The 15,435-nt window shown below is 36.4% G+C and overlaps 1 protein-coding gene and 1 long non-coding RNA gene across 7 annotated transcripts in view; one reads left to right on the forward strand and one right to left on the reverse strand.

Moving 5' to 3' along the window:
- The window catches only part of TMX3 (thioredoxin related transmembrane protein 3), a 95,539-nt gene extending 83,422 nt beyond the window's left edge, over positions 1–12,117 (forward strand). For 5 of the 6 annotated variants that reach the window (XM_069099574.1, XM_069099575.1, XM_069099578.1 and 2 more), the window contains one exon: positions 11,318–12,117. In XM_069099574.1, coding sequence (XP_068955675.1) covers positions 11,318–11,590 — 273 coding nt within the window. In that variant the 3' untranslated portion in view covers positions 11,591–12,117. The remainder of the gene's footprint in view (positions 1–11,317) is intronic. The other variant, XM_069099579.1, reaches the window with a different exon arrangement.
- The window catches only part of LOC138169992 (uncharacterized), a 713,900-nt gene that overhangs the window by 111,494 nt on the left and 586,971 nt on the right, over positions 1–15,435 (reverse strand). The gene's annotated exons all lie outside the window — the stretch shown is intronic.

Raw genomic sequence — 15,435 nt, forward strand, 5'->3', positions numbered from 1 at the left:
TGAGTTACAAATTTTCTCCCCATTTTTCCCCTACCCACCACCCCAAAACATTGATCCCACTGAATATCCCCTTCCCCAGTCTGCTCTTTCCCATATCTTTCCCCATCCCTCCTCCAACTTTTCAGTAGTGCATGGTGGATCTCTGTGTCCCAGTGCCTGTATATCTGATTTCCCAGTTACATACAAAATAATAATGATAATATATATGTTTTTTTTAAACATTTGATTTTAAAACTTTAAATTCCATATTCTTTCCCTTCTTTCCTTGTCACCCACCCTTACTAGAAAGATGAGCAATTCAATATAGGTTGTACATGTGTAGTTATGCAAAACATTTCCATAGTTGATATGTTGTGAAAGACTGACTGTATTTCCCTCCATCCTATCTCACCCCCATTTGTTCTGTTCTCTGCTTTGATCCTGTCCCTTTTCAAAAGTGGGTGCTTCCCTATTGATTAGAGAAATGCAAATCAAAACAACTCTGAGGTACCACATCTCACCAGTCAGATTGGCTAAGATGACAAAACAGGAAAATGAAAAATGCTGGAGAGGATGTGGACAAATTGGAACACTAATGCATTGCTGGTGGAGTTGTGAACTGATCCAACCATTCTGGAGAGCAATCTGGAATTATGCCCAAAGGGCTATAAATAATTTCATACCCATTGACCCAGCAATAACACTTCTAGTTTTGTATCCCAGAGATCATAGAAGTAGGAGGAAGACCCATATGTACAAAAATATTTATAGCAGCTCTTTTTGTGTTGGCAAAGAATTGAAAATTAAGGGGGTGCCCATAAATTGGGGAATGGCTGAACAAGTTGTGGTATATGCATGTAATGGAATACTATTGTGCTATAAGAAACGAGGAGCAGATGGACTTCATATCTACCTGGAGAGACTTATACGAACTGATGCTGAGTGAGAAGACTAGAGCCAGGAGATATTTGTACACAATTACAGATACAACCTATGTGTGACAACCAATTTTGATAGACTGGACTCTTCTCAGCAATGCAAGGTTATAAGACAACTCCAAAAGACTCATGATAGAGATGTCTACATTCAGAGAAAGAACTAGAAAGAACAGAGTTTGAATACAGACTGAAGCAAACTACCTGCTCTTTTTCTTTTTCTTGTTAGGTTTTGTTACCTCTTTCCTATTGTTCATTCCATCTGATACAATCCTTCTTTATAACCCGACTAATGTCTAATGTGAAAATATTTGCAGATGCTATACTTGATTGTATGCTGCCATGGTAGGAGGAGGAGGGGAGGGAGAGAAAATTTGAAACTCAAGGAATTGTGGAACTGAATCTTGTAAACTAAAAAGTAAACAAATTAATAAAGACCAAAAAATTTTAAAAAAGAAAGAAAAAAAAGTGGGTGCTTTCAACTTTCCTCCCTCCTGGCATGCCCTTCCATCATCCTCCCTCTCATCCCCTTCCCCCCTACTCTCCTGTAGGGTGAGATGCCCTATTTATTGTGAATGTCATTCCCTCCATAAGCCCAATTCAGTGAGGATAAGGTTGACTCATTCCCTTTTTCCTTCCTGTTCTTCCCCTCCATTGTAACCATTTTCCCTTGCCTCTTCTATATGAGATAATTTACCCCATTCTCTCTCTCCTTATCTCCTCTTATTATATTCCTCTCTCACCTCTCAATTTCTATCATCCCTTCCTATTCACTTGGTCCTGTGTCCTCTGTCTATGTATACCTGTACACATATACACACACACCATATGTATTCATTTGCCCATATACCCTCCTATATAGACATATATATGTATGTGTACATACACACACACACACACATTTCTATTCCCTTCAGCTATTCTCATACTGAGAAGTTTTATATGTTACAATGATCATTTTTCCATGTAGGAATGTAAGTAGTTCCTTATGATTTCTTTTCCCTGTTTACCTTCTCATGCTTCTCATGCTTCTTGTATCTGAATGTCAAATTTTCTATTCAACTCTGGTTTTTTCTGCAAGAATGCTTGAAAGTCCTGTATTCCACTGAATGACCATATTTTCCCCTGAAACATGATACTCAGTTTTGCTGGGTAGGTGACTCAGTTTTAATCCCAGTTCCTTTGCCCTCCAGAATATCATATTCCAATCCCTTTGATCCCCCAGTGTAGAAGCTGCCAGATCCTGGGTTATCCTGACTGTGTTTCCACAATGTTAAAATTCTTCCTGGCTGCTTGCAATATTCTCTCCTTGATGTGGGAACTCCGGAACCTGGCTATAATATCTCTAGGAGTTTTTTGGGGGGATCTTTTTCAGGAGGTGATGGGTAGATTCTTTCAACCTCTATTTTGCCTTCTGTTTCTAAAACAGGGCAATTTTCCTTGAGAATTTCTTGAAGAATGATTTCTAGATTCTTATTTTGATCATGGCTTTCAGGTAGTCCAATAATCTTTAAATTATCTCTCCTGGATCTATTTTCCAGGTCAGTGGTTTTTCCAATGAAATATTTCACATTGGCTTCTATTTTTTTCTTTTGTTTGGATCTGTTTAATAGTATGTTTATTTCTCATAAAGTCATTAGCTTCCATTTGCTCCAGTCTAATTCTGAAGGAATGATTCTCTTCAGTGAGCTTTTGAGATTCTTTTTCCATCTGGCAAATTCGGCTTTTTAAGGCATTCTTCTCCTCATTGCCTTTTTGAGCCTCTTTTGCTGTTTGAGTTAACTCTATTTTTTAAGGTGTTATTTTCTTCAGTTAGGTTGTTGACTTTCATTTCATAATTTTCTTGCATCCTCATTTCTCTTCCCAATTTTTCCTCCCCTTCTCTTACTTGGTTTTTAAAATCCTTCTTAAGCTCCTTTATGGCCTGTACCCAGCTCATATTTTTCTTAGAAGCTTTTGGTGCAGGAGTTCTGACTTTACTGTCTTCCTCCTGTTCTATACTTTGATCCTTTTAATCCCCAAAATAGGAGTCTAATGTTGGACTGCTTTGCTTGCTCATGTTGCCACTCTATTACTTGACTTTTGAGCTTTTTGCCACAGTAGAACTCTGCTACCAGACAGCTTTGTCCCAAATGCTAGGGTTTGCTCAGCTTCTGGAGCTTTAGTTTGGTGCCCTCTCTGAAGCCTACACATATTCTGGCAAACTGGTCACACACCCCAGGACCTCCACCCTAGACAGGTTAAAGCAAGAGCGATTACCCCAGAGACTTACTGCTTGGTCCCCTTGCAATCTGCAGGCCAGGAGCTCTGAAAGCAGTCACCTGGCAGCGGCTGCATGGCCATGTAGCGCCTCAGCTGCTTCTCCCTCTAGGGGTTAAGGGGCAGACTGCCCTCCTGAACTCCCTGTTCCCGAAGTCCACACTGCACTGACTTCTCACTTTGTCCTTAACATCTGTGAGTTGATAATTTTGGAAACCGCCACAGCTGATGGTGATCTGAAGTCCCTCCAGCCTGCAGCTGGTTGTGGCCACCCTGAGGCTAAAACCTCTGGCTCCCGCTGGGCTGTGCTCGGCTCCCAGGGCGCTGTGCTGGCCCCTTCCTACCAGCCTGCCGGGCTGTCTTCAGTGGGAGGTCAGCTTCTACCTGTTGTTGTGTGGTTTCTGTAGCTCCAAAGTTTATTTAGAGTCATTTTTTCCATGAATTGGAGGAGGGGGGAGCGGGAGCCCTGCAGAAGTCCTGTTTTGTTTCTAAGTTGCTCCCCAATTTGTTTATCATTTTCAACATTCTCTTCCATAAGTTTTAAGTTTTCTCTGCTTCCCTCTCCTCTCCTCCCCTTCCCCAAGACAATGTGCAATATGATATATAGGCTCTATATATGCATTCTTTTTTATATATAATTATTTACTTTTAGTTTATTACATTCTGTTCCACAAGCTTTTGAGTTCAAAATTTTCTCCCCCTTTTTCTTCTCTCCCTTTCTCCCCATGGCGGCATGCAATCCTATATAGGTTCTACATGTACCTTCACATTTTGAACATATTTTCACTTCAGTCATGTCATGTTGTAAAGAAGAATTATAACCAGTGTAATGAGCCATGAGAAAGAAGAAACAGAAAAAAGAGAGCAAATAGTTTGTTTCGATCTGCATTCGGGCACGGTCTGCATTCAGGCACAGTGATGCCTTTCTCTGGGTGCGGATAGCTTTTTCCATAGTGAGTCTTTTGTAATTGTCTTAGAACCTTGTATTGCTGAGAGGAGTCAAGTCTAACAGAATTAGTCATCACACATACAATGTGTCTGTACTTGTGTACAGTGATAGCCTGGTTCTGCTCATTCCCCTCAGCATCAGTTCATCTAAGTCTTTCCCGGTTATTTTGAAGTCCATCTGCTTCTCATTTCTTATAGCACAATAGTATTCGATCACATTGCGTTCTTATTAAATGTATTTTCACATTAGTCATGTTTTATAGAAGCATTAGAATGCATGGGAGGAACCATAAGAAAGAAAAAACAAAGCCAAACTAAACAAAAACATAGAGCAAATAGTATGCTTCATCTGCATTCAGAGACCATATTTTTTTCTCTGAATGTGGATGACATTTTCCATCTTGAGTCTTTTGGAGTTGTTTTAGGTCCTTGCATTGCGTGGAAGAGCTAAGCCTGTCAAAGTCAGTCATTATACAGTGTGGGTGTTGCTGTATGCAATGTTCTCCTTGTTCTGCTCATTTCCCTTAGCGTCAGTTCATATAAGTCTTTACCAGTTTTTCTGAAGTCCACCTGCTCATCATTTGTTATAGCACAATAGTATTCCATTACATGCATGTACCACAACTTGTTCAGCCATTCCCCAGTTGAGGGGCATCCCCTCAAAAAAGAACTGCTTTAAGACCTTTGGACTTGTAGGTCTTTTTCCCTTTTTTATGATCTCTCTCTTAGGATCTTATCCCTCTCTTATGATAAAAACTTATTAGTGGTATTGCTGGATCAAAGGATATGCACATATTTATGGTTCTTTGAATATAGTTCCAAATTGCTCTCCAGAATGGTTGAATCAATTCACAACTCTACCAACAATGAATTAGTGTTTGAATTTTCCCACATCTCCAACATTTATCATTTTCCTTTTCTGTCATATTAACCAATTTGATTGTGTGAGGTGGCACCTCAAGAGTTGTCTTAAAATTTGTATTTCTCTAATCTAGTGATTTAGAGCATTTTTTCATATGGCTATAGGTAGTTTTAATTTCTTTGTCTCATAACTGTCTTTTCATATCCTTTGACCATTTATCAATTGACTTGTCTTATAAATTTGACTCAGAGAAATGAGACCTTTATCACAAACATTGGCAATAAAAATTGTTTCTCAGCTTTTTGTTTTCCTTCTACTTTTATTTGCATTGGTTTTGTTTGTGCAAAACCTTTTCAATTAAATGTACTCAAAATTGTCCATTTTGCATTTCATAATATTTTCTGTTTCTTGTTTGGTCATAAATTCTTCCCTTTTCCATAGAGCTGACAGGCAAATTATTCCTTGCTCTCCTAAATTGATTGTGGTATTATCCCTTCTGTCTAAATCATATACCCATTTTGACCTAATCCTGGTGTGCGGTATGAGATGTTCTGTTCCTGGTTTCCACTATACTATTTTGTAGTTTTCCTAGCATTTTTTGTCAAATAGTGAGTTCTTATCTCAGAAGCTGAAATCTTTGGGTTTATCAAATAGCAGATTACTATAGTCATTGATTACTGTGTCTTGCATAGCTAAACTATTCCACAAATCTACCACTGTATTTCTTAGCCAGTACCAAATAATTATGATGATTGCTGCTTTATAACAGTTTTATATCTGGTATGTCTATGCTCCCTTCCTTCCTTTGCATCTTTTTTCATTGATTACCTTGATATTCCTGACCTTTTGTTCTTCCAGATGAATTTTATTATTTTTTCTAGCTCTAAAATAATGTTTTGGTAGTTTTGTATGGCACTGAATAAGTAAATTAATTTAAGTAGCGTTGTCATTTTCATTATATTAGCTCAGCCTACCCATGAGCAGTTGATGTTTTTCCAGTTGTCTAGATCTGACTTTATTAGTGTGAAAAATATTTTGTTATTGTGTTCATTTAGTTCTGGATTTGTCTTGGCAGATAGACTCTCAAATATTTTGTATTGTCTGCAGTTATTTTAAATGGAATTTCACTTTCTATTTCTTGATGCTGGGCTTTTTTGGTAATAAGACATATTTTTAATTAAGCAGACTTAAACAATTCAGTGGGCAGCTAGTTTGCACAGTGGGTAGCGTGTTAGGTCTGACTTGAAGAAGACTCATCTTCTTGAGGTCAGTTCTTGCCTCAAACACTTACTAGCTTTGTGACCTTGGGCAATTCACTTAACCCTGTTTGCCTCAGTTCCTCTGGAGAAAGAAATGTTAAACCACTCCAGTATCTTTGCCAAGAAAACACCTAATGGGGGAACAAAGAGTTAGACATGACTAAAAAGTTTTAATGACAACGAACCATTCTGTACTTTTTATTAAATAATCTAGTCTTCTGGAAAATAGTCGTTATTTCTAAGGACTTGTATAAGGTGAATGAGTTAATTGCAATTCAGGCTTAGCTAATTAAAAGTATATAATTTAAAGTCCTTCATATCACCTAGCTAGTGTGTATAGATAGATATACACACACATATACACATTATTTATATATTTATAAGACTTTCCTCTAATTCCTATGGTTAATGCAAAGAGGTAGTTAATTTGAAATGTAAGGTGGAAAATTATTCTGCTGCTGTATCTTGAAGGAATTTTTAATTAATTGGAAGTATTAAACATCCTAAGAAATAAGTGGACTGATATCCTAGATAAGGTAAAGTTGTAACCTTCCCAGCCCTTACCCCTGGAAAAATGTAAACCAAATAATTTTAAAATTAATTTCAAAGAAGTATTCAGCATTGTTGAATGCTATAAATATCAAGAATACCTAGCCACTCAAATTTTTAGTGATCTGTAAGAGTCATTTTCCATACACTAATAGGGATAGATAGACTAAATGGGTAGATTGTAATTGAATTAAAGTAAATCTATATAAATTAAAGGATTGTCAACCAGCATTGGGGGAAAACACCAAATTCAAGCAAGATCTTAGAGGTGGATAATATGAGTTCCTGGACAGCAAAGATTGAAATTTATTCCCCTTTTATCCCCTATACCTTGCATAGGCCTTGTATGTGTTAGACTCTAAATGTGTGTTGTAATATTACTATAGGAAGTTGAAATTTGGCTAAAATATAGTTGAGGATCAATGAAGAAGAAGAGCTGATAAAACAGTCAGACCTTATTATCAGATGTATCATCTACCTGGATGTTTAAGAGAAAGGTGATAAGAGACAAGAACAATTTGGTAAAGGTGACAGTCAGTCCTGAATGATAGTTATTGGAGGTGGGAGATTGTGGTGTAATCTGATGACATGGACTTCATATGGCGAGTAGATGGAGTGCTGGTGGCAGATACATTTCTGGGAAGTGGCACAAGTTAGCAGGAAGCAGACTGAACCTTTCTCCTCTTCCAGACCCATGGGGATTTAGAGAATGGAGAAGGGTGGAGGATATAATTATCATCCAAAGGAAATTGGGTTTTGGTCCAAGCGGGAAATTTAGGAAAGTAAGAAAGCATGGCATTGTAGAAAGAGGTGATATGGGAACCCATTCCATTAGATTAAGGATGAAATGAGATGTGTTCCTAATGGATTGAAATAAGAGTTCAGAAAGATGTGACAGAATGGAGGAGTTTTGCCTGGAACAGCAAATATAGATAACAGTGGTGAAGAAATCAGTAGATTGGAAGGGAAATGAGGAACAGTTGTTAGTCAATCATATTAATTGGAAAAATTGTTGAAATGAGATTCTAGGGGCGGCCAGGTAGCACAGCAAGTAAGAGCACCGGCTCCAGTGTTGAGAAGACCTGGAGATCGAATCCCGGGCTCAGACACTTAGCACCCACCCAGAAACACCTGGCCGAGTAACCTTGAGTAAGTTACTTAACCCCAATTGCTCAGGGGCGGCCAGGTGGCTCAGCGAGTAAGAGCACTGGCTCCAGTGTCGGGATGACCTGGATCAAATCCGGGCTCAGATACTCAGCACCACACCCAGAAATAATAACTGGCCGTGTAACCTTGAACAAGTTACTTAACCCCGATTGCTTTAAAAAAAAAAAAAGAAATGAGATTCTAAAGTTGAATAGAGAGATAGAAACTAGCAAAGAATTTATGAAGGGAGAAAAGGACCCTTAAAGATGTAAAAGATGGAATTTCTAAACTTATTTGACCGCCTGCCCCCTTTAAAAAAAATTTACTCAATACCCCCATGGTGTTAGGTTAACCCTTATTTTTATTCAGTGGCCTCCAGTTGCACCTGAGGCTACTACTGTTCCCCTCCCCACCAATCATTCTAGTGGTATCACCTGCTTTGTGAACTTATGCAAAAGTTTTGAGAGTTTATTGCATAATGTATCTCATTCATTCCTCATAAGGTATATAGTTGTCGCCATTTTACAGACAAGGATATTGAGGCCTGAAGTATTTAAGTGATTTATTCCAGAGAGTAAGAAGAGCCAGAATTTTAATTTGGGTTATCTGCCAGTACTATTCTCATACCACAAATCTTTTGTTCTAAGCATAGAATTCAGTTATCAGTAACCAGTAATGTTCCTTTCAGATTACTCTGAGAATCTAAATTTAATAAATAGCGATAAAATCCAAATCGAAGGAAATACATAAATAGATCCACAGGCATTTATTTAAACATCTTCAGTTGGCCAGGCCCTATGCCACGTGCTGGGGATACAGAGACAAAAATGAAATAACCCTTAGGCACAGGTAGCTAATATTCTATCAAGGGAAACAACACGTGTATATAAAAAGTAGAAAGACCATAAATGCCAAGTAATTTGCAAAAGTATGCACTAAGAAGTGAGACATCAGGAAAGGCAATGTGTAAACTGAGGTTTGAAGCAAATAAGGGATTCTAAGAAGCAAAAGTGAGGATCTAGTTCATTCTAAGTATGGGTTAGGGTAAGGGAGGGACAGTTAATGAAATGTTAAGAAAATATGAGATGGAGTCATGAATTTTTGAGAAAGAACAAGAAAGCCATTTTAGCTGGACCTTAGATTATGCAAAGGGGAATAATGTATAATATGCTGTTAAGGTAAGTGGATCTGTAATGTGAAGTTCTTCAAATGCCAGAGGAGTTTGTATTTGATCCTTGAAGTAATAGGGATCCACAAGTGTATTCAGCAGAGGAGTGACATGGTCAGATTTGTGTTTAAGTAATATCACTTAGGCATTTGTAAATAGGAATGGATTGGAGTAGGGAGAGTCATGAGGCAAAGAGGTCACTTAAGTGGCTCTTGCAATAGTAGAGTTGAGATATGATGGCCTGAATTATTGTCAGAATTAGTGATATATAGATAAGGGGATAGATGAGACAGATGAAGGAATGAATAAGCAATTGATTAATTCTTATTATGTGCAGAGCTCTGTATTAAGCCCTGGGAATACAAATAGAAAAGACATTAAGGGACTCACATTCTAATGAGGGAGACAGCACATATGGGGAAGGTTTTAGCTCCAAGTTATGTGGAGCTAAATAATAGGGCTACTTATATTGATTTTTAGGATACAACAACAAAGCAGATGATTGTGCTTCTTCTTTCATGTCATTTTCAATGATAAAGTCATATCAGTTTCTGATAATGAACCATTGATATCCCAGGGCCTTTAGTGGCAAGAGGTACAGTGGAAACAGTATTCACAGTACTTGGAAACTGATTAGATCCTGTTGGATGAGAGAGTAAGTTGAGTACGTGGTTCAAAACGAGGGTGACTGGAAGGATGGGGTGTTCTTTAGAAATAGACAGATTTGGGGCAGCCAGGTAGCACAGCAAGTAAGAGCACCGGCTCCAGTGTTGAGAAGACCTGGAGATCGAATCCTGGGCTCAGACACTTAGCACCCACCCAGAAACACCTGGCCGTGTAACCTTGAGCAAGTTACTTAACCCCAATTGCTTAAGGGCGGCCAGGTGGCTCAGCGAGTAAGAGCACCGGCTCCAGTGTCCGGATGACCTGGATCAAATCCGGGCTCAGATACTCAGCACCACACCCAGAAATAACTGGCCGTGTAACCTTGAGCAAGTTACTTAACCCCGATTGCTTAAAAAAAAAAAATAGACAGATTTGGAAGAGGAGTTGGTTTTGAGGGAAGGATATTGAATTCCATTTCGGGGAGTGTTGACTTTGATATGCCTACAGGGATTTAGTTAAAATTTTCCATTTGGGTGGTTGATCGTGAGGGACTAGTGCTTAAGGCATAATACGGCTACTTATATTGATTTAGGATTAATTTGCATTGATTTCTGTACAGGCCATGAGAATTGATAAGGTCACCAAGTGAAATAGTATATAGAGAGAAAAGGGTCCAGGATAGAGTCTTGGGGTATATCCCCAATTAGGGGTTACAATATGATTGCTGATCCAAAGAAAGCTGTGAAGTAGCAGTTAGATGTATAGCAGCAATACCGAGAGAGAGAGAACAGTGTCACAAAACACAGAGAAGAGAGAATGACTATTAAGTTCTTACTCTGTGTTGATTTTTGTGCAAAGCACTCAGGATGCAAATAGACAAAGTAAAAGTCTGTACTCTCAAATTCACCATAATATTTGGGAGAGAAGACATCATATAAAAGAAAGTTCACATGAAGAACAAATGGAAGGGCCCAGGGTACTGTGACACAGGCATTTTTAGGCTCTACCAGTGTCAAGATGACAGTGACTGGAAGTCTACAGGGTGAAAGACAAGACAGAATTTAAATCCTGAAGCACCTTAAGATGCAGTGGCAGGGCAGATAGTGAGGCCTGCTCCTCGTCCACCCTACTAGAAGAACTAGTTTTAGTGATTCCCATCTTGTCCAAGCCATGTGAGCACTAAAGCAGATGAAATGGGTTCTGGGTAGCCCCATTGCCCCTGGTAGTAACCTGTCTTTCTGCCATCTCTCTGTCCCAGATAGGAAGGAAATAGTAAAACCAAGCTGTTTGATATTGTGCTTCATTAATATGTCCATTAGATTGCTGCATTGAGACAGATCAAATGAAGTGCAAATCAAAATTGATGTATTTACTACTTACTGTTTCTTAAAAAAACTAAAACCTATAGGTTTTATGTCTTTATACTTTTAGTTTTACTACTACTATGTTACCATAGCTATGTAAAATTTTTAAATTTACATGTCAATGATATGAAGTAAAAATACAAATTTGTTGATTTTTATATCAACATTGTAGAAGAAAACTTGTAATGTTCTTTAGTGACAAAAATCTAAATAGAATTGAATTCTCATTCTTTTTTCTACAGTCTGTATTCAGAAGCTCACCATTTTTGGGCTGTTTTCTCTTTGGCCTGCCACTGGGTGTCATCAGCATCATGTGTTATGGAATCTACACGGCTGACACAGATGTAGCTTATACAGAAGAACGAATTGAAGTTTCTAAAAAGGAAATTGAAAGTAGGGATGTGAGCGACGAAGGCAATGAGGAAGAAAAAAAGGAAGAAAATAATGGAAATTCTCTAGTACTTTCAGATGCAGAGCAAGAACCCAAAGATGAAGTAGAAAAGAAAAATGACTGAGTCTTCTGTTATTTAAGTTATTTGATAGGATTTCTAATTAAAAAAAAACTTATTTATTGAATTTAGCCATTTAATCATGATCTTTGCCGAGGAAAACATCTGATCTGTATTTTGCTAATATTGAATCCATGGACTAAAATCTTCCCATATTTTGGGGAAAAGGTGGGTCATGTGGATAAGAAATGATATATTTATCTTTTTTTTAAAGCAGTCTTCAAAGTTTACTATTGATAAACACCATAGTAAGAAACAAAATCATTTTCTATATTCCTTTATTTGAATATTATCTGACAAAGTTGAGCTTCTGGGGCAGAATATTTACACCTGTCAGTCAGATAGAGGGCATGTTTTCACTTAGAACAATAATAACACTCCCAATTACATTTTTGAAAAAATAATTAAAAGTAGGTGTTTATTCTAGCCATTTCAAAGACAGGCACTTTGAATGTGTAAAGAGATTTCTCCCGTATATAACAATTCATGTTATTCAAACTTTGGTAAATAAAAATAATTTAATTTTACATAGCATGCCAGTTTTATTTCAGTGGTTAAAAGGAAAACAGATTTTACTTTTTTGTATTATCAAAATCTGTGTATAGGTCTACCCCAAACCCCAAATCAGAAACTATGCTTCATATGCATCAGCCTTCATGTCTTAAGCAAAATTACTTAAGGAAATATTTTTAAACCAGTCAGAATTGTTAGTTTGAAGTTTTTCCATGGAAATATGCACTTCACTGTGTAGGCTCTATTTAAGTAACATTGTTTTTAAAAGTTATTTGGCATAAACTTATTATGATAGGTTATGTAAGGTTATAAAACAAAAACTCTTGCAAAAGAATATTTATTAAGGTCATCTTCCACACATCTCCTCATTGTCCCTGTCCTTTCATTTTATGCCCTTATTTAAATACTGCACTAAGTCTATACAAAGTGATATCTACAAATTTTTATTTTTACATGACAGTGTATTTATTTTAGTTTGGATTTATATTTGATGTTTTTTATTTTAGCTACCATTTGAACAGTAAGCTATTAGTTGTTTATGCATTTAGTCATCACAAAATCAAGTTATCCCACATAATGTATTTTTCTTAGATATTCAGTTATAAAAATGATTTCTGATTAAAGCCCACGATACTGAAACTGTAAGTTATCTTATTTTCTGTTTCCAAAGAGCTAACCTTTAATTAGCACTGATGTCATGAGGATCATTATAGAAACTTAAACTAACCTTAAATTCTTGATTTTACAAGTACTGAGGCAATATTAACATCAGTTTTATTATGATCCCTTGGGCTTATATTTTTTAATGTTTCTTATTGCAGCACTCAATTCTTTAAATACACATCAGCTTCATTACTTTTTATAATGAAATAAATATGCTATGGCACTGAATTACTATATTCCTAAATGAAATCTTAACTAGTACAGGTATACTATGTATAACTTATTGGCAAATTCTTTTTCAGGTAGTACTCATTCATTCTCTCTTTAGAAAATTACCAATATGTATGTTGAGAGTCAGTGTAAGGAGTGAATGCTTAACAGTCATGGATATAAAGAAATTGTTATAGAAAAGATCATTGATTTCTTTTGACCATATATCTGTCAAATTTAGTCATTAGCATGATTTTGGACTTTGAAAATTAAACATCTTGTCTATAATCTCAAACTAAAATGAATGACCTCAGGAAAATTACAGCCTGTTTTATATACACAGAATAACTTAGTGATCTTACTATATAATCTGAAGGTTCATGTTTGTGATATAGTGGTTTGATCATATTTCATTTATTTTCTCAACTCTAACTTTGCCCCAATTTTTCTTTGTCCTACTTTGCATTTTCATTTTAAAATTTCTGCATCAGGAAGACTTTAATCTTAGTGATTTAGGAATAGAAGAAAACTACATTATCCTTTTAAAAAAACAATCTTTTTTAAACTTCAGAGTAGTAATTTTTTACAAAAATATTTTATTTCATCTATCAATTGATTTAATATAATTCCTGTTTGTTTATTTTTATACTTTTTACCTATAATCCCTTTGCCCTGGAAAAATTTTAGCAAAATTATGTGGTCAGAAAAAAATACTTAAAAGTCAAACTCCATGTTTGTTTTGTTTTTTGTTTTTTGTTTTTTTTTTAGGAAGAACCAGTGGTTTATGGGGTGCATCATGTTAAAATGAAGTAATTACTGTATGAAAAATTATGTGGTAACTTGGGATTTCTGCTTTAAGTTAGGTTTTTTTTTTTTTTAATTCAGGCATAATTTTGAGTATGCCATATAGAATTCAGAAGAATTGCAGATGCCTGTTGCTAGTAAGCTGGTGCCTAGATAATATTTTAAAAAAAAGAGTTTTTTCAGCTTTTTCAAAGAGAAATTGGGTCAGTGGTTTTCTCAATCTGCCTATATGCCTCTCCCCAAATTCTCTTTGTTTTTCACATTATTTTTTTCTAAAGCTAATACAACCTAAAACTTTATAGAGAAGTCTTCTGATCAGAGTTTCCATCTCAGAGTTTCTGTATTCTCTCTAACAGACAGTGCTTGCTGGCACCAGCTGTGGAAATAATATACCAAATATCTGGTGGGCTGTCCAGTCTAAGTTTGCAGAAAGGCATATGTCTCACTCAGGTACAGATGAGTCGTTAAAATAACCAGCTATGCTGTTTTAAAAAAATAACAATTTAAATGCACTCACATTCTCATCAGTACTTCATCCCAGAATGGCATTTCTGTGGGATGAAGAGCAAAAAATCACTTACCTATTCTTAATATCTTGATATTGTTGTAATAGTATACAGAAAGACCAGTTTGTGACTTAATTTGTGAGATTGGCTTTGGCATTTTATTTTTATATATATTTTCCTGAAAGAAATTAGACGTCTGAGTCCAAGAGAGGACAAAAAATAATTTTCTATTACTTTACCTTGGACTAATTATGTAAGGGTTTCTGAAAATCTAACATAACTGAATTTATGATATGCTGCCTTATGGTACTGCGTGTAAACCTTTTGTTTTTCTACAATAAATTAATTGAAAAAATGTTTAGTTGTAATGTATTTTTGTTGTCCAACATATATTAATATTCTGCTTAGAATTGGGTAGTTGTTTATAAAATAGAAATGGAAAAGGGGCCTAGCTCCCTATTACACCATAGCCCTCCAGCCTTTGTTCTATGAATCTGAACCTACGTAACCAGATTCAGATTGTGTATTTTTTTTTTCTTCTTAAATAGCTGTTTTTGCTAGTTTAGCATAAGAGTTGACATTAAGAATGTGCCTTTCTGGGGGTGGCGAGGTGGCGCAGTGAATAGAGCACCAGCACTGGAATCAGGAGGACCTGAGTTCAAATCCAACCTCAGACACTTCACACATACACACACACACACACACACACAAACTAGCCATGTGACCTTGGGCAAGTCACTTAACCCTAACTGCCCTCCAAAAAGCAAAAACAAATGTGCCTTTCTAATGAACATACCTATATGTGTGTGTGCATGTGTGTATACATATGTGCACGTACACAAACATATAAGTATGTATGAAACGCCTGTTGTTTAAAAGATTTCTGCATTTAAGGAGCTTATGTTCTTTTGGGTCACTTTGTCATTTTTCTTCTCTAAGATTCAGAAATGTGTCTTTGTAATGTAAATTTGTATCAGCTGTTTTTAGTTTGAATAATAAATGCCTTGCTTCCTTAAGAAGCACAAACTGCCCCCACATGTTTATAAGACCTTTGGATGTTCCAGAGTCTACTTTATATAATATTTTTCATTATATCTTTTGCTAAGGTATATTCATTGATTTGTTCTCTTATTTAGAACTATTATAATGGATATT

The sequence above is a fragment of the Petaurus breviceps genome, unplaced genomic scaffold (genome assembly GCF_028583685.1).
Source record: "Petaurus breviceps papuanus isolate PSGF00001 unplaced genomic scaffold, PetGlider_PUasm1.0 38, whole genome shotgun sequence".
NCBI lineage: Eukaryota > Metazoa > Chordata > Mammalia > Diprotodontia > Petauridae > Petaurus > Petaurus breviceps.